This window comes from Capricornis sumatraensis, chromosome 2 (assembly GCF_032405125.1).
Source record: "Capricornis sumatraensis isolate serow.1 chromosome 2, serow.2, whole genome shotgun sequence".
Classification (NCBI taxonomy): Eukaryota; Metazoa; Chordata; class Mammalia; order Artiodactyla; family Bovidae; genus Capricornis; species Capricornis sumatraensis.
Window position 1 is genome coordinate 191941424 of NC_091070.1, and position 20244 is coordinate 191961667.

The 20244-nt window shown below is 42.3% G+C and overlaps 1 protein-coding gene across 1 annotated transcript in view; it reads left to right on the top strand.

The window, feature by feature from the left end:
- Positions 1 to 16998, top strand: part of USP24 (ubiquitin specific peptidase 24) — a 163498-nt gene extending 146500 nt beyond the window's left edge. Inside the window, exons 62-68 of the mRNA XM_068966782.1 lie at positions 537 to 602; positions 3715 to 3781; positions 5204 to 5282; positions 12626 to 12701; positions 13114 to 13200; positions 13521 to 13631; positions 14540 to 16998. Of these exons, the coding sequence (XP_068822883.1) occupies positions 537 to 602; positions 3715 to 3781; positions 5204 to 5282; positions 12626 to 12701; positions 13114 to 13200; positions 13521 to 13631; positions 14540 to 14602 (549 nt within the window). The 3' untranslated portion in view covers positions 14603 to 16998. The remainder of the gene's footprint in view (positions 1 to 536; positions 603 to 3714; positions 3782 to 5203; positions 5283 to 12625; positions 12702 to 13113; positions 13201 to 13520; positions 13632 to 14539) is intronic.
- The last annotated feature ends 3246 nt before the right edge of the window (positions 16999 to 20244 follow it).

Genomic DNA, 20244 nt, shown 5'->3' on the forward strand with positions numbered 1-20244 from the left:
CCGCGTCCTTTCCCACTGCATATCATGTGTAAGGTTATTAAAATGCACATGGGTGTGAGTTTTCTCAACCTTGCTTTCTTTGTTTAGTGTGTCTTGGCAGATTTTTCTACTTCCTAAGCTGAACTTTTCTTATATTTCACTCACAGCATGTTGATCTCAGAACACTCTAATTAGCATTCTCACAGCTACTCAAGAATAGTCAACAAAACAGAATGAGTATAAATGAAATATAAGTACAAAATGAGGCCTGTTTAGTGACTAAAACTCTCTCCCTTCCTTTCTGCTGCTTTCCCTCTCCCCTTCCTAATTTCATAGTGAAACATCACGGAGGGTTATAGCAGGGAGGGTCGTGGTGTTGTTTCAGTCCCCAGACTTAGCATTTGGGGAACTGAGACCCAGAGAAGGGAATGACTTGCCCAGGGTCAGCCAGGTGATGGTAGAACTTAGGCTGGAGCCCCAGCACTGTTGATTGCCACTCAGACCTGCTTTTCGCTGAAGACTTACTGGAATCTTTGTGCTTTTAAAAAATATTTCAGAACCAACTAGAAACAGCTCCACCCCATGAGTTAAAGAATACATTCCAGCTACTTCATGAGATACTGGTAAGTCACACATGTTTTGATTCGCTGGCATTTAGGTAGTTACTAGGCAGCGTGCGTTTGCAGATAACACTGTATGTCCTTGTGTTGCTTTTGCATCCATTTGGTCTGCACTCACCAAGCCCTCTTCACATCACCCATTCTTCTTTCCTTAACTGATTCAGAGGTGGGTGGTAATAAATTTCCTTCTGTTTAGTGAGGGACGCAAGCAATTCTAGTGCAGAAAGCAAAGGCCTTACTTACCATGCACGAAAAATGGTGCTCAGCTCAAGTGTGATCTTGTGTGAACGTCGCAAGAACCAAGAGAGGTGAATGGCTGGCTCTGCAGCCTGTCCATGTGCTACTGAAAATATCTCCATGAGCCACAAAACTGAAATGTAATCCACTATAGGGTGCATCCCAGTTTGAGAAATACAAAAGGCAGGGGAAAAAATACAACTGTAGTCAGTGAAATAAGGTATTATTAGAAGCTGAACTTAGAGAAGTGGAGTGACCTGCCCAAGGACGTTATCACTAAGTGACAGTCAGGATTTGAGCCAGGTGACTGGCCGTGGAGCCTGTGCTCTCTACCAAACGCCTGGTTTGCTGAGTGACTGGAAGAGATAGGACTAAAAGGAGTGGAAACTGGTGGGGTTTGGGGAAGGAGCCCAGACCAGACCAGGAAGAGTTCCAGGTTCCAGTGCCTGTGGACTTTTTCCCTGTTGGCCAGTGGTGACACACTGGTGGCCAAGTTCCACCTACATGTCTTGTCTATTTGACCCAAATTGTTCTGTTCTTTAATTTCTGGATTCCAACCTGTCTTCAGAAATCAGGTCATCTGGCCACACTGGTCTGTTTCCTGCGTGCTCCAGCCACCCAGAGCAGTGACAGCATATCCTTTCCATGAAGCTTGTGGTCCCCAGTCCCCACTGCCCTCGGCACTGCTGTTGTCTGTCACGTGGCTCATTCATTTCTTACCATCTCGGATTCTGTAGACATTTAAGTTAGTAACCTCTGCCATCAGGGGTGGACACCATGGAAGGGTTTGAGGCAGGAAAGTGATATAACCTGATTTATGTCTTAGAAAGATTCCCCCAGCAGTTGTCTTAAAGGATGGGCTAAAGAAAGAAGCAGGGTTGGAATTGGAAAACCATATAGGAGTCTGTGGCAGTAATCGGAGTGTAAAATACCGAGGCTTATACTAAGGAGAGACCAGAGCAGAAGGGGCTAGGACCGGAACAACAGGTGTTTAGAAAGAGAATCATTCTGCACAACAAAGGAAAATATAAGCAAGGTGAAAAGACAGCCTTCTGAATGGGAGAAAATAATAGCAAATGAAGCAACTGACAAACAACTAATCTCAAAAATATACAAGCAACTTATGCAGCTCAATTCCAGAAAAATAAACGACCCAATCAAAAAATGGGCCAAAGAACTAAATAGACATTTCTCCAAAGAAGACATACGGATGGCTAACAAACACATGAAAAGATGCTCAACATCACTCATTATTAGAGAAATGCAAATCAAAACCACAATGATGTACCACTTCATACTAGTCAGAATGTCTGCGATCCAAAAATCTGCAAGCAATAAAAGCTGGAGAGGGTGTGGAGAAAAGGGAACCCTCCTACACTGTTGGTGGGAATGCAAAGTAGTACAGCCACTTTGGAGAACAGTGTGGAGATTCCTTAAGAAATTGCAAATAGAACTACCTTATGACCCAGCAATCCCACTGCTGGGCATACACACTGAGCAAACCAGAATTGAAAGAGACACATGTACCCCAGTGTTCATCGCAGCACTGTTTATAATAGCCAGGACATGGAAACAACCTAGATGTCCATCAGCAGATGAATGGATAAGAAAGCTGTGGTACATATACACAATGGAGTATTACTCAGCTGTTAAAAAGAATACATTCGAATCAGTTCTGATGAGATGGATGAAACTGGAGCCAATTATACAGAGTGAAGTAAGCCAGAAAGAAAAACACCAATACAGTATACTAACACATATATATGGAATTTAGAAAGATGGCAAAGACGACCCTGTATGCAAGACAGCAAAAAAGACACAGAGGTGTATAACGGACTTTTGGACTCAGAGGGAGAGGGAGAGGGTGGGATGATTTGGGAGAATGGCATTCTATCATGTATACTATCATGTAAGAATTGAATCGCCAGTCTATGTCTGACGCAGGATACAGCATGCTTGGGGCTGGTGCACGGGGATGACCCAGAGAGATGTTATGGGGAGGGAGGTGGGAGGGGGGTTCATGTTTGGGATCGCATGTACACCCGTGGTGGATTCATGTCAATGTATGGCAAAACCAATACAGTATTGTAAAGTAAAACAAAGTAAAAATAAAAATTAAAAAAGAAAAAAGAATCAGTGGAATTTGGTGACTGGTTGTGAACCAATGAGAGAGACTAGCCCAAGAACCATTTAAAATAAAGAGCGGGCAGTGGGATGGGGACTGGCTTCCCTTTAGGTCCCTAAGGCTTTGGCACAGGGTAAGCATTTAATAAACACTTTTGAATATGGAGATACATCATGGGTGCCATTTCTAAAATGCCTGACTCTCTGGTCCTTTGCCTCCTTTTGGTTCTAGCGCTTTTGTAAGATCATTGCTTCTCAGGAGTGGGATTGAGTGATGTTCATCTGCTCAACAGCAGACCCACTTAGTTTACTGAACTGTGCACAGCTCAGTGTCAGGCATTAGAAGTACAGCAAGAGTGTGCCATAGATCCAGCCTTGTGTGGTGTGGCATAAATCTCCACATCGACTTGTAGAGCCTGTATTATATCAAAACTTTGACAGGTTTTGCGAACCGTAAATCTCTGATCTTTGGGATCATGAAATACATGTCCTTATAACCCACAGAGAACCCTAGAGTCAGTTCTTAAGAGCATGTATTAGGAAATGTGTGGATCTTCAAATACTGCTTAATACTTTTTTTTATCTTTAGTTTGAAATTTAATATATTGTTGAAAATAGGGCAGTAACATATTTGGTTTTGGTTTTACTATGTTAGTAACTATAGTCCCTTGAACTAGTTTTTTTTAAAGGCACCAGTGTCTGTAACACAAGTTTCTTCTTTCATTTACCAGCCTTTGTTTCCTGCTTCTCACAGGTCATCGAGGATCCCATACAAGTGGAACGAGTCAAGTTTGTGTTTGAGACAGAAAATGGATTACTAGGCAAGTATGGCTGCCCTGTGAAGAAGCGCCTGCAGTAAAGGTGCAGAGAGCCCATCATTCCAGCCAGCCTCTCCTCCCCAGGGTCTGCCCGGCACACTCTGCCTGGCAAGGATCGCTGAGGAATCCAGGAGTTGTCTGGTCAGGGCTGTTAGACTCCCTCAGTCTAGTCAGGAGATTTAAAGCCAGAGGATCTTACTACCCTGAACACCCCTGCTTTTCGTAAGACAACAGTTTGAGGTCCTTTTACTGGGTCAGGTAAGATTCAGGGGTGCTGTGACTTTCTTCAGCAAGCTAAAGGTTTGCCACTTTAACAAGAAACCTTTCTTCCATTCTGTAGCCATTGAGGTGGGAAAAGACTAAAACCTTACACTCAGGATATTGTCAAGTTCATGAAATGCAATTTCTTTTTTTCTTTTAACCTGTGGTATGAATGCACCCAATATTATCTGCTCATAAAAGTTTTTTGACAGCCTTTTCTTTTTCAGAAGGCTAAAGTGGCTTTAATGAGCTATTTCTTAGAAAAAGTTTAGTTAAAAATAGTCTTATCCAACTCCCACCATCCACCTGTATTCCCAGTTAACTTGAGTCATTTTAGATATTGCTGTGTATTTAAAGGAAGTTTCAGCATCTCCTTTTATTGCAGAAAAGAAATTTATGCTTGGAATGTTCTGTAGTTACAACGTTCTAGGCCACCGCTTTGAAATGGTGCTCTCTGCTCTGAGCAGCACCCAGGCTCTCTGAAACTTACAGACCATACACGCCTCAAGGGCAGGGAGCAGGCATTGCAGTCATCCCTTGGTAGCCATAGGGCACTGGTTCCAGGACCCACTCGGACACCAAAACCCATGGATGCTCAAGTTCCATAGTCTACCCTTCATATCCATGGTTCTGCACCTGAGGATTCAACCAGCCACAGGTCGTGTAGTGTGCTATACATATTTATTGAAAAAAACTCTCGTATAAGTGGACCTGTGCAGTTCAAGCCCATGTTGCTCAAGGGTTGGCCATATTTATCTTTAAATGCCCAAAGCACTGACCAGTAAATACTTGTTGAAGTGAAAGTACCATAAGTCTCCATTTATCACACTGAAGTATTTTAACTACTCTTTGTCAGTATTGCAGTGAATGAAAAACTTTGCAAGTCTCTAGGTGAAAAATCAGCCAATATAAATTTTAGTTCCTTTCAGTTCTTCTGAAAGTCAAACCTTCACCATCTTGTATTTTTCTTGAATACTTAAAGTAGTGTTTCTGTCCATTAGAATTTGGAAAACCCTGTTAAGTCAGCACTACTATGCTTTGGTTAAGTTCTTCATCTGCTTATCAAAAGTTTGCTGTGAATTTTCAGAACAGGAGAGCTGTTGTTACCTGGGCCTACTTTCACTTCAGTGCTTTATTGTTAAAACTTCTTCCTTTATTCTTCAGCTCTGATGCACCACAGTAATCATGTGGACAGCAGCCGCTGCTACCAGTGTGTCAAGTTTCTTGTAACTCTTGCTCAAAAGTAAGTATTGACTCAAAATGCAGTTGCATAAATGATGTTTTTAGTTACAAGTCAGATATGACTCAAGGAAAAAAATTCCCTTGTTTTGGTACCTAGGGAATCTGAGTCAGTCGGGGCATACTTGCTTGGATGGTACAGACAATTATTCAAACAATCTCAAAGAGACATAAAAGGAGAGTATTAAAAGTAACAGATCTTATGGAATCCAAGGCGGGAAAAAGTGCTAAACTGACAGCTTTGTGCAGGAAGGAGAGAAGTCCAAGGCGGGTTTAGGGACCTCAACGGAAAGAATTCATGAACTATCACTCAAGATATCTTTAGTTAACTATCAGCTGTGTCAGCTTCTAGGTCCCCACTTTGAAAACAGTCTCTCAAGAGGCCAAATCATATAACAGCTACTTAAACCTATGAACCTAGGCACTGTGCTAAATATCACCTGTATTCTCATTTAACATTTTCAGCAATTTTAGGAGGTTAGGTGCTGTTACTAGTCCCATATCATGGGTGGTTTAAATGACATGCCTGCTGACAGAGCCAGGACTCGAGTACAGGCTGACTGACTTCAAGGCAAAGGTTCTTTTCTTCTTTTATTTAATTGTGCTAAAATATGTGTGTGTTAAGTCACTCAGTCATGTCCAACTCTTTGCAATCCCATGGACTGTAGCCCACCAGGCTCCTCCATCCATGGAATTCTCCAGGCAAGAGTACTGGAGTGGATTGCCATTCCCTTCTCCAGAGGATCATCCCAACCCAGGGATTGAACCCGTGTCTCTTAGGTCTCCTGCATTGGCAGGTGGGTTCTTTACCACTAGCACCACCTGCGAGGTCCCTAAAATATACATGACATAAAATTCACCATTTTAGCCATTTTTAGGTGTACAGTTCAGCGGCATTAAGTACATTTATAGCATTGTGCAGCCATCACCATCATCTATCTCTAGAACTTTTTTCATCTTCCAGAACTGAAATTCCGTAGCCGTTAAATAGTACCTCTCCATTCCTCCTCCCTCCAGCTCCCAGCAACCATCCTTCTACTTTGTTTCCATGAATTTGACTGTTGTAGATACCTCACATAAGTAGAATCATACAGTGTTTTTCCTTTCATGACTGGCTTATTTCCCATAGCATGACATCTCCCAAGGTGTATCCATATTGTAGTGTCTGTCAGAATTTCCTTTCTGTTTAAGGCTGAATGACGTTCCGTTGTACAGATAATGGATATGTGCTGCATTTTACTTATCCATCCAGCTGTCAGTAGATCCTTGGAAAGGTTCTCAATGTTAGAAGGAACCTGAGTTGTTTGCAACTTCAGCTCCCCTGTTTATTTATTATGTTGGCCCACAAAAGATCAGAGTGACTGCATGCTAATCCAAGGTTATTTTTTTTAATTGAAGTATAGTTGATTTACAATATTGTGTTAGTTTCACGTGTATAACAAAGTGATTCAGTTAATATTATTTTTTCAGGTTGTTTTCCATTATAGGTTGTTACAAGATACTGAATATAGTTCCCTGGGCTACACAGTAAATCCTTGTTTCTAACCTATTTCGTATATAGTAGTTTGTGTCTGTTAATCCCATACTCCTGTAACTTATCCCTCCTTTCACCCCTTTCCGCTGGTAACCATAAGTTTGTTTTCTGTCTGTGTGTCTGTTCCTGCTTTGTATATAGATTCTTTTGTATTATTTAAGATTCCACATATAAAGGATACTAAGTATAATATTCTCCAGGTCCATTCATGTTGCTGCAAATGGCAATATTTCATTCTTTTTATGGCCGAGTATGGAGAAGGACATGACAGCCACTCCAGTATTCTTGCCTGGGAAATCCCATGGACAGAGGAGCTTGGCGGGCTACAGTCCATAGGGTCATAAAGAGTCATACACGACTGAAGGAACTTAGCACATGCATGGCTGAGTAATATTCCTTTGTGTATATATAGATACATCACATCTTCTTAAACCAGGCTTCTGTTAGTGGACACAGAGGTTACTTCCATGTCTTGGCTGTTGCAAATAGTATTGCAGAGCAAACATTGGGGTGCACGTATCTTTACAAATTAGAGTTTTTATCTTTTCAGGATACATACCAGGAGTGTAATTAACCCAGGATTATTGAGCAGACAGCACTGCCATCACTGAGTTTTGCACTGAGCTCTCTTTAGCTTAATTTATTTTGCTCCAGATTTTTCCTGATTCTTAGCTATCCTTGGACTTATACCAGAATGAGAAATCTGTTGGGATTAATCTGCTGCATTTGAGCATCCTCAACAGTTTTAAATGAGAGCCCCATTGAAATAGCACATGAACACACATTTTCCAGATGACAATATTGTAAACACAGATGGAGATCATCCTGCCACAATTGTGGGTTCATTAATTAGGCTTCATACTGACAGCATGTCATCATAATGACATAAAAGGCTAAAAGAGTGGTATTTCCAAGTAGTGTTGGGGCCACATAGCATATCTGATGCCAGCAAACACAAAGTCCATATATTAGTAGTGTCTTCATATGTACTTCCCTATCCTGCACATATCCCATTTTGTACATATGTTAATGGCAGTCTCCCCATCAGTACTATCTTCAAATAAGGACAGCTTTCTAGGTGGGCAAATACAAATGGAAAGGGAGAGAGAGGCTCCAAAAGCAGGTTTTAAAATTGTTTTTCCCTCATATCATTCTTTCTTATTTAAATTATAAAAATTAAAGATTAGTTTGATTTTATCAAGAGGTCATTTATTGTATACCTTAAAATTACTAGAAGAGAACATAGGTAAAATATTCTGTAACATAAATCATAGCAGTGTTTTCTTAGGCGAGTCTCCCAAGGAAATAGAAATAAAAGCAAAAATAAACAAGTGGCACCTAGTCAAACTTATACATTTTTGCACAGCAGAGGAAACTATAAACAAAATGAAAAGGCAACCTACAGAATGGGAGAAAATATTTGCAATTGATGCATCCAACAAGGACTTAATTACCAAAATATATGAACAGCTCATACAACTTAATAACAACAACAACAAAAATCAAAAAGTGGGCAGAAGACCTAAATAGATATTTCTCCAAAGAAGACATACCAGATGGCCAAGTGGCACATGACAAGATGTTCAACATTGCCAGTTGTCAGAGAAGTGTAAATCAAAGTCAGAACAGAGTGAGGTATCACTTCACAACCATCAGAATGGCCATCATTAAAAGTCTACAAATACTAAATGCTAGAGGGGTTGTAAAGAAAAGGGAACCCCTCCTACACTGTTGGTGGGAGTATAAATTGGTATAGCCACTATGGAAAACAGTATGGAGGTTCCTTAAAAACTGAAAATAAAGCTACCATATGATTCAGCAATCCCACTCCTGGACATATATCCAGAAAAAACTGTTGAAAAGATGTATACACCCCAGTGTTCACTGCAGCACTATTTTACAATAGCCAAGACATGAAGCCTCCTAAATGTCCATCAACAGACGAATGGATGAAGATGTAGGACATATATACAATGGAATATTACTCAGCTCTTAAAAAAACAATGTCATTGGCAGCAACATGGATGGGCCTACAAGTCGTTATGCAAGTGAAATAGTCAGACAAAGAGGAGCGTCATATCACTTAGATGTGGAATATAAAGTATGGTACAAAAGAACTTATTTAAAAAAAAAAAAAAAGATTGAGAGACATAGGAAACAAACTTCCAGTTACCAAAGTGGAAAGGAGGTTGAGGAAGGATAAATTAGGAGTGTGAGATTAGCAGATGCAAACTACTATGTACAAAACAGAAAAACAGCAAGGGCCTACTGTATAGCACAGAGAACTGTCTTCAGTTTCTTGTAATAATCTGTAATGGCAAACAGTCAGAAAAAGTATATGTATATCTGGTTCATTTTGCTGTACACCAGAAACTAACTCAACTTTATAAATCAATTATACTTTTAATTTTTTAAAAATATTTAAGATGTTATTTATCAAATGTACAATTTCTTCTGGCTATTTTTGTTTGTTATTTTTCATTTTCCAACCTTGATTTTAGTAGAACTGATTGGATGAGTTAGAGATAGATAAGAAACTTTTCACTACATATTTACCTTTTACAGCTTTTTGGAGTTTTAAACATGTGAATGTATCCAAAGCAAAAGAAAATACAAATTCATATAAAGACAACTGAAAGTAGCATTTGTGTTTCAAAATTTTAAAGTACTCAGTTCGGTTCAGTTCAGTCGCTCAGTCGTGTCCGACTCTTTGCGACCCCATGAATCGCAGCACACCAGGCCTCCCTGTCCATCACCATCTCCCAGAGTTCACTCAGACTCACGTGCATCGAGTCAGTGATGCCATCCAGCCATCTCATCCTCGGTCCTCCCCTTCTCCTCCTGCCCCCAATCCCTCCCAGCATCAGGGTCTTTTCCAGTGAGTCAACTCTTCGCATGAGGTGGCCAAAGTACTGGAGCTTCAGCTTTAGCATCATTCCTTCCAAAGAAATCCCAGGGTTGATCTCCTTCAGAATGGACTGGTTGGATCTCCTTGCAGTCCAAGGGACTCTCAAGTCTTCTCCAACACCACAGTTCAAAAGCATCAATTCTTCGGCGCTCAGCCTTCTTCACAGTCCAACTCTCACGTCCATACATGACCACAGGAAAAACCATAGCCTTGACTAGACGGACCTTAGTCAGCAAAGTAATGTCTCTGCTTTTGAATATACTATCTAGGTTGGTCATAACTGTTCTTCCAAGAGTAAGCATCTTTAAATTCATGGCTGCAGTCACCATCTGCAGTGATTTTGGAGCCCCAAAAAATAAAGTCTGACACTGTTTCTACTGTTTCACATCTATTTCCCATGAAGTGATGGGACCGGATGCCATGATCTTTGTTTTCTGAATGTTGAGCTTTAAGCCAACTTTTTCACTCTCCTCTTTCACTTTCATCAAGAGGCTTTCTAGCTCCTCTTCACTTTCTGCCATAATGGTGGTGTCATCTGCATATCTGAGATTATTGATATTTCTCCCGGCAATCTTGATTCCATCTTGTGTTTCTTCCAGTCCAGCGTTTCTCATGATGTACTCTGCATATAAGTTAACTAAGCAGGGTGACAATATACAGCCTTAACGTACTCCTTTTCCTATTTGGAACCAGTCTGTTGTTCCATGTCCAGTTCTAACTGTTGCTTCCTGACCTGCATACAGATTTCTCAAGAGGCAGGTTAGGTGGTCTGGTATTCCCATCTCTTTCAGAATTTTCTACAGTTAATTGTGATCCACACAGTCAAAGGCTTTGGCATAATCAATAAAGCAGAAATAGAGTTTTCCTGGAACTCTCTTGCTTTTTCGATGATCCATCGGATGTTGGCAATTTGATCTGTTGTTCCTCTGCCTTTTCTAAAACCAGCTTGAACATCAGGGAGTTCACGGTTCACGTATCGCTGAAGCCTGGCTTGGGGAATTTTGAGCATGACTTTACTAGCATGTGAGATGAGTGCAATTGTGCGGTAGTTTGAGCATTCTTTGGCATTGGCTTTCTTTGAGATTGGAATGAAAACTGACCTTTTCCAGTCCTGTAGCCACTGCTGAGTTTTCCAAATTTGCTGGCATATTGAGTGCAGCACTTTCACAGCATCATCTTTCAGGATTTGAAACAAGCTAGAATTCCATCACCTCCACTCGCTTTGTTCCTAGTGATGCTTTCTAAGGCCCACTTGACTTCACATTCCAGGATGTCTGGCTCTAGATGAGTGATCAAATCATCATGATTATCTGGGTCGTGAAGATCTTTTTTGTACAGTTCTTCCGTGTATTCTTGCCACCTCTTCTTAATATCTTCTGCTTCTATTAGGTCCAGACCATTTCTTTCCTTTATGAAGCCCATCTTTGCATGAAATATTCCCTTGGTATCTCTAATTTTCTTGAAGAGATCTCTAGTCTTTCCCATTCCGTTGTTTTCCTCTATTTCTTTGCATTGATCGCTGAAGAAGGCTTTCGTATCTCTTCTTGCTATTCTTTGGAACTCTGCATTCAGATGCTTATATCTTTCCTTTTCTCCTTTGCTTTTCACCTCTCTTCTTTTCACAGCTATTTGTAAGGCCTCCCCAGACAGCCATTTTGCATTTTTGCATTTCTTTTTCTTGGGGATGGTCTTGATCCCTGTCTCCTGTACAGTGTCACGAACCTCATTCCATAGTTCATCAGGCACTCTAACTATCAGATCTAGGCCCTTAAATCTATTTCTCACTTCCACTGTATAATCATAAGGGATTTGATTTAGGTCATACCTGAATGGTGTAGCGGTTTTCCCTACTTTCTTCAATTTGAGTCTGAATTTGGTAATAAGGAGTTCATGATCTGAGCCATAGTCAGCTCCTGGTCTTGTTTTTGTTGACTGTATAGAGCTTCTCCATCTTTGACTGCAAAGAATATAATCAGTCTGATTTCGATGTTGACCATCTGGTGATGTCCATGTGTAGAGTCTTCTCTTGTGTTGTTGGAAGAGGGTGTTTGCTATGACCAGTGCATTTTCTTGGCAAAACTCTATTAGTCTTTGCCCTGCTTCATTCTGCATTCCAAGGCCAAATTTGCCTGTTACTCCAGGTGTTTCCTGACTTCCTACTTTTGTGTTCAAGTCCCCTATAATGAAAAGGACATCTTTTTGGGGTGTTAGTTCTAAAAGGTCTTGTAGGTCTTCATAAAACCGTTCAACTTCAGTTTCTTCAGCGTTACTGGTTGGGGCATAGACTTGGATTACTGTGATATTGAATGGTTTGCCTTGGAGACGAACAGAGATCATTCTGTCGTTTTTGGGATTGCATCCAAGTACTGCATTTCGGACTCTTTTGTTGATCATGATGGCTACTCCATTTCTTCTGAGGGATTCCTGCCCGCAGTAGTAGATATAATGGTCATCTGAGTTAAATTCACCCATTCCAGTCCATTTTAGTTCACTGATTCCTAGAATGTCGACGTTCACCCTTGCCATCTCTTGTTTGACCACTTCCAATTTGCCTTGATTCATGGACCTGACATTCCAGGTTCCTTTGCAGTATTGCTGTTTACAGCATTGGATCTTGCTTCTATCACCAGTCACATCCACAACTGGGTATTGTTTTTGCTTTGGCTCCATCCCTTCATTCTTTCTGGCGTATTTCTCCACTGGTCTCCAGTAGTATATTGGGCACCTAGTGACCTGGGGAGTTCCTCTTTGGGTATCCTATCATTTTGCCTTTTCATGCTGTTCATGGGCTTCTCCAGGCAAGAATACTGAAGTGGCTTGCCATTCCCTTCTCCAGTGGACCACATTCAACAAGAATATTTGCAAAGAAGGCGTTTGGCTAATAAAAATTTCCTGCAATCCCCAGGTGTCCTGCTGCTAAAGAATACTTCAAGGAGAATTCCCACCACTGGAGTTGGGCTGTGCAGTGGCTGCAGAAGAAGGTAACGGAGTTTTCACTTTTCTGGTTATTTCATAGGAATCAGTAACAACACATCTTATCAGGAAATAAAATCTCAGACTTGATTTGGAGACTGTCAGAGTATTTTCAGAGTTCACACATTTTGGGGAACAGTTAATACCTATCTTTATACATGTAATTTGTATGTTAATACATTTGTCTTAATTTTATGGATAAAAAGGTAAGGATGATTATTTAAGAGGTAGTATTTTAGTGAACTGTTAAAAGCAGAAGTGCAGTCTTATCAAAAAGAATCTCCTGATGTGGTAGAAAGTCTGGGTCAACTTATATACGATTCTATATGCTTTTTATACTGTAATATGTATTGGTAGAAATTGTAGATTCATGTGGGCTTATTTGTCATCTCTAATGGCCTTTTTGACCTTCCCTGTCAGATGTCAGAACATTATTGGACACCGCAGAGTAACGTCTCTAATGAAACATCAACTGGAAAAACCTTTCAGCGAACAATTTCAGCTCAGGTGAGAGTTGTCTTTTGGTTTTGTGTGGATTGAAATCCCTTAGTAAGGATTTTTAGTGTGTTTCTCAGAAACCACTGTCTCAGAAAAGAGGTATACATTAAAAGTGAGTAAGGACTGAAGACACAGTTGCTTTTTCTGTGAAAAAGCAGCAAGTGAGTCGTTGGCCTGGAAGGAAAGCAGTGGGGGTCACTCAGTGTGGCCCCACCTGCCACAGACATTGACGTGAAGGCACCGCCTCCAAAGGTCAAGTGAAGGGCGATCTTCCGGGTGCCGCTGCCGCTGCACACCCTGACTTCTCCTTGTGCTTCAACCTCTGGCAGGACACGCTGGCATATGCCACAGCACTGCTGAATGAGAAGGAGCAGTCAGGGAGCAGCAACGGGTCGGAGAGCAGTCCTGCGAACGGGAGTGGAGAGAGACTCTTACAGCAGGTACATCCGTAGGGCCAGTCCTGGGTGAGAGGGCAGTGCTGCCCTGAGGCTTCCCAGGGACAACCTCAGTCATCAAGAGAGAAAGGAGACCCCAGCTCCACCCCCTGGGAACCTCTGCTCAGGACTCATCCTCTGTGCTTAGAAAGCAGAGCGGCGTTGCACCGTGACATTTATCCAGGCTTTGGTCTCAGTCTGCTGTCTGTTCTACTCAGCTTGGAGAGCATCCTGATAAAGCCCCGTTTGCAGATACGGTCCTTCCAGATTGTACTTCATTCTGCTGGGTTACAAAAAATTACCGCTTTCCCCTTCTGCTCTCACCAGCCTTCCTAGAAACACATATGCTTGAAAAGAAGGGCCTCATGCCATTGGAATCTGTGTGCTTGTCAGGGGCGTCAAATTTTTAAGTATTTTTCAATACTAATCACTATAGTAGAAAAAGGAATGAATTATTTATTGAACACTTACTATGTAGAATAATGCAGCAGGTTTAGACATAATGACATGTATCATTTCTTCCCTCCAGTCCATAACTTTCTGAAAGGCCTTCTCCATAATCTTTGGGGTCCTGGTAATAACCAGTGAGGTCGCTGTTCCCCTGATTTCACAGAAGGAAACTGACACTCAGCATAGTGATTTGATTTAACTCAAGGCCACATTATGCCTCTAGGCAAGTCACTAGATTGTTCCTGTAACTCAGTAAGAACACAAAAATGGAAGCTCTGCATAATCAAGAATTGTCAAATATGAGGTCAGACATACACTTGTTATGTTTTATTGCCCTTTGATAAACATTAAGTAGTTAAATGAGGACATGTTAAACTACAGAACACAAGTCAGTCAGTCAGCATAGGAAAAATTTTTTCTCTTAACTTTATTAAGTATGTATTTATTCCTTTCATTTCCCAAAGGGTTCTGAATCACCCATGATGATCGGTGAGTTAAGAAGTGACCTGGATGATGTGGATCCCTAGGGGCCATGGCCAGCACGGGATGAGCAGTCATGTCATGGTTACTGGATGCTCAGCACCTTCTTGAAATCAGAATCTCATTCTTGAACCCTTTAGCAGAGCCCAGAGGCTGGACTGGGAGAACCTACCATGAGAGGAGGAGCCCGTGTTTTTAAGGAACGCACTCTCAGCCCCCGGGGGAAGGCCTGGGAGCTGTTTGGCAGTGGGAATACTCCAGCCTGTGGAGTTCAGCTTACCTGGGGCATGGTCCATGTGTGGACTGACAATTCTGTACAGATTTTAGGAAGTAAAGCTGGTGGCAGACTGTTTTGTTACATGAACATACAGGAGTGAGTGAAGATAAAACTGTTGCTTTCTCTATGATGCTACAAAAGAAATTCCTTTGGTTTTTATATTGAAAAAAAAAAAAGCAAGCTGCCTTTAGATATATGGGGGCGAATTTTTAATCTTGCAGTAACATTGAATAGAAATATCAAGTTTAAAATGATGTAAAAATATGTGATAAAAATTCCTTTTCACTGTAAAATAGTAGTTAAAGAATTCAATTTACACAGACCTTTGTATTTAATATGTCTCCCTATTTGTATAGAATTTCAGGTGGGTCTGGATGAGAGCCCTGGGCATAAACTTGGATCTTAATGAAATGTTACCAGGATCAAAAATTGGGAAATTAAGCTCTTTAAGGTATTTTTCTGATAAAATTGAGATTGAAAGAGCAATAAGAAAATGCTATGTTCTCTAGAAGTGTAGAGTGCATTCTTTGACATCAATCACTAATTGTTCCCAAAACAAATTTTACAAAGAGCAAAATAAAAAGCACTTTAAGATATGATTTTATTGAGTTTGACTTCATAAAATCTTTTTAATGCTTGGAGACATATTGAATAAACTGTAGTCTTAAATTATGTGACCTGCAATCATTTGCTTTTGCTGGAAACTGAATTACTAAAACCCTTAGTACTGGTTGTATATGAAGTTAAATATTTGAGTTGAGAGACACTGCTTTGTGAGTTTCTGGACATTTTACCACAGAGAAGGATTAGGAGACTTGATTTCTCCTCAGCATGATTAATTGACACTGAAAAGATAAGGATAAGAAATGACTAGCAAGCCACTGAACAGCCACCCATTTAGTTGTGTTGCCCAGGTCTTGGCACCATTCACTCATTTCAGGTTAGCTGCCAGCCCACTCCTTTTTCTGGAGTGGAGAGGGGATGCCGACATGGTTCCTGTATTGTGTACCTTTGGGGTTCTGAGTCACTGCACACATGTTCAATCCTGTTTGTCTTTAGTTGCGTGCTCTGCCTTGTTCTGTGCTCCCACGCACAGGACTAGGGGAGCCTCGGGAAGCACTGAGCGGCCCCAGTCAAGGGTCTGCAGAGTCCGAGAGGCGCAGAGGACCCATGCCAGGGCTGACAGCTGCTCCTGCCACACACCGCAGACTCTGTGGCCTCACTGCCGAGGTGCAGTTACAGTGCGGCCAGGCTGCAGTCTGTAGTGGCACGACTGGCCAGTGGTGATGTCTGTCAAAGACACCAGCTGGGTGGAGGGCCAACACCTCAGAGCAGAGCTGCACCCCAGAGAAAGGGTCAGAGGTCCTCGGCAGATTTTATGTGATTCTGATGTTCTTGCAAATTCAAATGTGATGTTTTAAAGTGGATTTTTGAGTCCATGAATACCCACGCCCTGCTGCCCCCCCCACCCTCTCTCCGCCCTCCTCCTCACAAAGCAACCCTGCGGGATGTGACCTTGAAATGCCAGCCACAAGGATATGGCGCTGGCAGCTGCACTCAGGAGCCCAGATTCAGGAGTGAAATTGCCACTTCTGTCCCTTATTTCCTATGGAAACAATGCCTTCCACAGCCCCCAGCACCTACTATCCTCACAGTAGCGTTCATCGGGACCAGGACCACCCGTCGCTGACACGAGGCACCCTGGTTGGTTTTGCTCACGTTGTTGCTGCAGTGAACATCACTTTCCCTTTGCCAGTAACCTTGATTTCCCCATGGCTGCAGTCTACCAACCTGCTGATGACTTTTTTTTAATGTCATACAACAAAGTGACAATTACGACAGGCTTACCTTGGAAGAGGTTCATTTTTACTGCCAATCTTTTTGGATGAAGATGTTTTTATAAATCTTTCAAAATGGTCTGCAAGTTGAATAGGAATTGCACAACTAAACCCAATGCTGTGTGTCCTCAAGAAGCTCCCTTCATGAGATCCTTCTTAGGATGGCCAAGTCAGTCCCTTAGAGACGTCCTGGGAAAGAAAGCAAAGGAGCCTTCGGACAGGCACCCCAGCCTGTGACTTCCCCTGGAGCCCATACTTGGGCCCAGAGCACATGTCACCAGACTCACCCTATACACCTTCCCTGCGAACATCAAGGTGTGTGCAGTTACCTTTTGAGCTTGGAACAGGCAGACTGGAATTTTCCTCTGCTACCTCTTGTGTACAAAATCTTGTTTATACAATTTCAAAAAGAAGTAGATAAACTAAGGAAGAAATTTCATTCTAAATTTGGTTCACTGAGTGGCAGAGTTCTTAGCTTCTAAAGGTATAAAATAAATTTTTCAAAAACAGAGTTGGAGGCTCACTGACATTTTTCTGTGTATACCAGAAAATGGCTATGGTTCGGGGAGGGGTGCCAGGGGCCAGTAATCTGGAAGGAAATAGGGCCGATTCCTTTCCATACTTTGTACCAATGATGTGAATAGGGTCCATTCTTTCATAATGAAGGGCAGTGGGTCTTTTTCTAAGCTTTTTACTATTTCTCCCTCTGGATATCCTGAGGATTCATTTGCAAAGCTGGATAAGGATGTGCAGAGCCCAGACCAGTGGCCTGCAGCTGTCTTCCCCTTAGCTTTCAGGCCTCCCCGTGGTCCCCAGCATAAATCACATCCCTGGTCAAGCCGGATTTCTTGTTGGACCCCACGGGTCTCAGCCTCACCCCTGATGCCCTGCCTCTGCCCACATGGTTCCCCGCTCCTGGGCTCTTTGCTGCTCCAGCTACTCTGCAGTCCACACCCATTCCTCCCCGGCTCCCATTGACCAGCTACCAACCTCTGCAAAAACCAGGTGTTCCTTTTCTCAAAGCTTAGAGCCTTCTGGGTATGAACAGCTAAGGAGCTAAACTCTGGCTCTTGGGTGATGGGGAGAGGGGTCTCTGGCATGTACCACAGACAGGGTGCCAGTGGGCCCACTTACACAGATATCCTCTGGCAGTCGGGTCCTTAGCAGCTGGCAGTCCGGCCCTTAGCAAGTGGCAGATTTTGAACACTTTCCATGACGCTAAGTTGTCCAAGTTTGAGAGGACTTCTGCCTTGCAGGTCAATTCCCTGATCACTTATAATATGAGCTGTTTAGAGCTAGGCCTTGCTCAAGACAGCAACACTCGCCACCCTCAAAATGGGGCTGGAGGATGGGGGGCCACATTGCATGGGATAATTATTCTTTTTGCAAAGTGGAAAGTTCTGAGACTGTTCTTAATTTCAAATCATGAAAAATGACCCTGGACATAATTCTCATTACAGATGCCTCAGCCACTCGTTTAAACCTTTGCCATATACATTGACTCTGTGCCAGGCCCTGGGAGAGAATGGAAAGGACACAGGGACCCTGAGCACCTAGCACGTGAGGCACAGGATGCCGAGGAGGGAGAGCCCTGGTTGCTGAGGGGACTTGGAAATTACAGGCAGACTCCAGTTTTATCCCAGGACAGGCTTAAGTACTCAAATACTTATACTCAAAATACACATACTCTTCAAAGGCTTAATTTGCTCAACCATCCCACACACTGTTACCTAGCACCTCATATAAGCAAGGTCTCATCCTAGATGGTCAAATTCGGGCAAAAGTCATGATTTAAGTTGTTTTTATTTAAAAAAGTCACCATATAATAAAACTGCTACAAAACCCAGAATAAATATCCTCAAATTACAAAAGGAAAACAGATTCAAAAAAGGTGCTTGCTGTAAAAAGGCAATAGAGGATTGATGACAAACACAGACCAAAAAGATAAATGCATGTTTCTTTGCTTGGGTAGGAGTGGGGTTGTGGGAGCCCAGAGGGAGAGTTGCGCCTCCCGCCTCCCACCTGCATCCCTCCAAAGGCCTCTCCACTCAGGCCCCAGTGCTCTCTCCTGGCTCAACGGTCTATGTTCCCCTTCGAAACCTAAGCTCTGAAGATAGGTGGCCCAAACTGGTGCAGTAAAAAGTCTTGACTTTAAGGCCAAATCTGGGTTTATATCGTGTTACTGCTTCACTTCCTGGCTCGGTGAGCTAGGTGAGCACCCACCTCCCCATCTCTGGTTCCCAGTTTCCTCCTGAATCAGGGATGACTGTGTGCTATGCAAGGTGGATGCATGGACCTGGTAAGAAGCCGGATGGAGCTGGTGGCTCTCCGCTGCAAATGCAGAGTCAGCCTTTGGGTGATATCCCCCTGCAGCCTGATGCCAGGTAGGCTGTAAACCTGAACCAGAGCAAGGTGAGGACAGCTAAGAGAATCAAAGGCATGGCCCCTGATCACCTGGGACAGATCTGGCTGCATCTGTCGTGCTGTTGGTGGTGGCTCAAGGTATGGGTAAAAGAGGATTTTTTTTTTTAATGAAACAAAGGTGAACAATTTTAATGATAAAAGATACAAGTCACAAAGATAAACATCATCATATACCATTAGACACCTTAACAAAGATAAAGCAAAAATCAGAAGAAACATAAGGGAAAGGAAAACCATAGTGAGACATACTAACATTTTTTCTGAGAATATCATATGCAGAAAAAATAGCATCTTGAATGATGTCATTAATGTAATATATTCTTATCTAATTAATCTATATTAATCATAGGCTTCCCAGGTGGTCTAGAAGTTACAGGAGATGCAGGTTCAATCCCTGGGTTGGGAGGATCTCCTGGAGAAGGAAGTGGCAACCCACTCCAGTATTCTTGTCTGAAAAATCCCACAGCCTGGAGGGCTACAGTCCATGGGGTTGCAAAAGTCGGACATGGCTGAGCACACACCACCATATTAATCGTATCCTACCCAATTACACTTAAAATTTTGTATCTCATACTATGTTAGTAGATGTCCATGGGACATTTAGAAAAACTGGCAAGATAAACATTACTAAATTTCAAAAAGTAGAATTCTTTTTTGTGCATGTGATTCAGATATACACATGTATTATTTTTGAAATTATTTTCCATTATAGGTTATTACAATATATTGACCATAATTGCCTGGAGAGTTAGGAATTTTATCAACAAAGGCTGTCTTCAGGAGCTGAGTCCTAATGGCAGAACTGAGAGTGCCCCGTGGAGATCAAACTGATGGAGGTCTCTCCAGAAAAAGAGAAAGGACTTCAGCCAAAGAGACTTGGCAGCTGACTCTGGGCTGGTGCTTTGGACCTAACATCCTTATCTATCCAGCAGGTAGCATAGGCCCTGCCTTTGCCCCAGGGCTGTTCTGAAAACCTGTGAGAAGTTGGGTGGAGAAGCCCTTTGGACATTTTGAAACACAGGCCTTTTCTGAGAAGTATCACCCTTATCAGGGCCACCCAGTACCCTCAGAGGCAGGGAAAACATCCTCCACTAATCAGGAGGCCTCCTCACGGGGCCTCCCCAAAGTGGGTAGGAAGTGAGGGGCCATC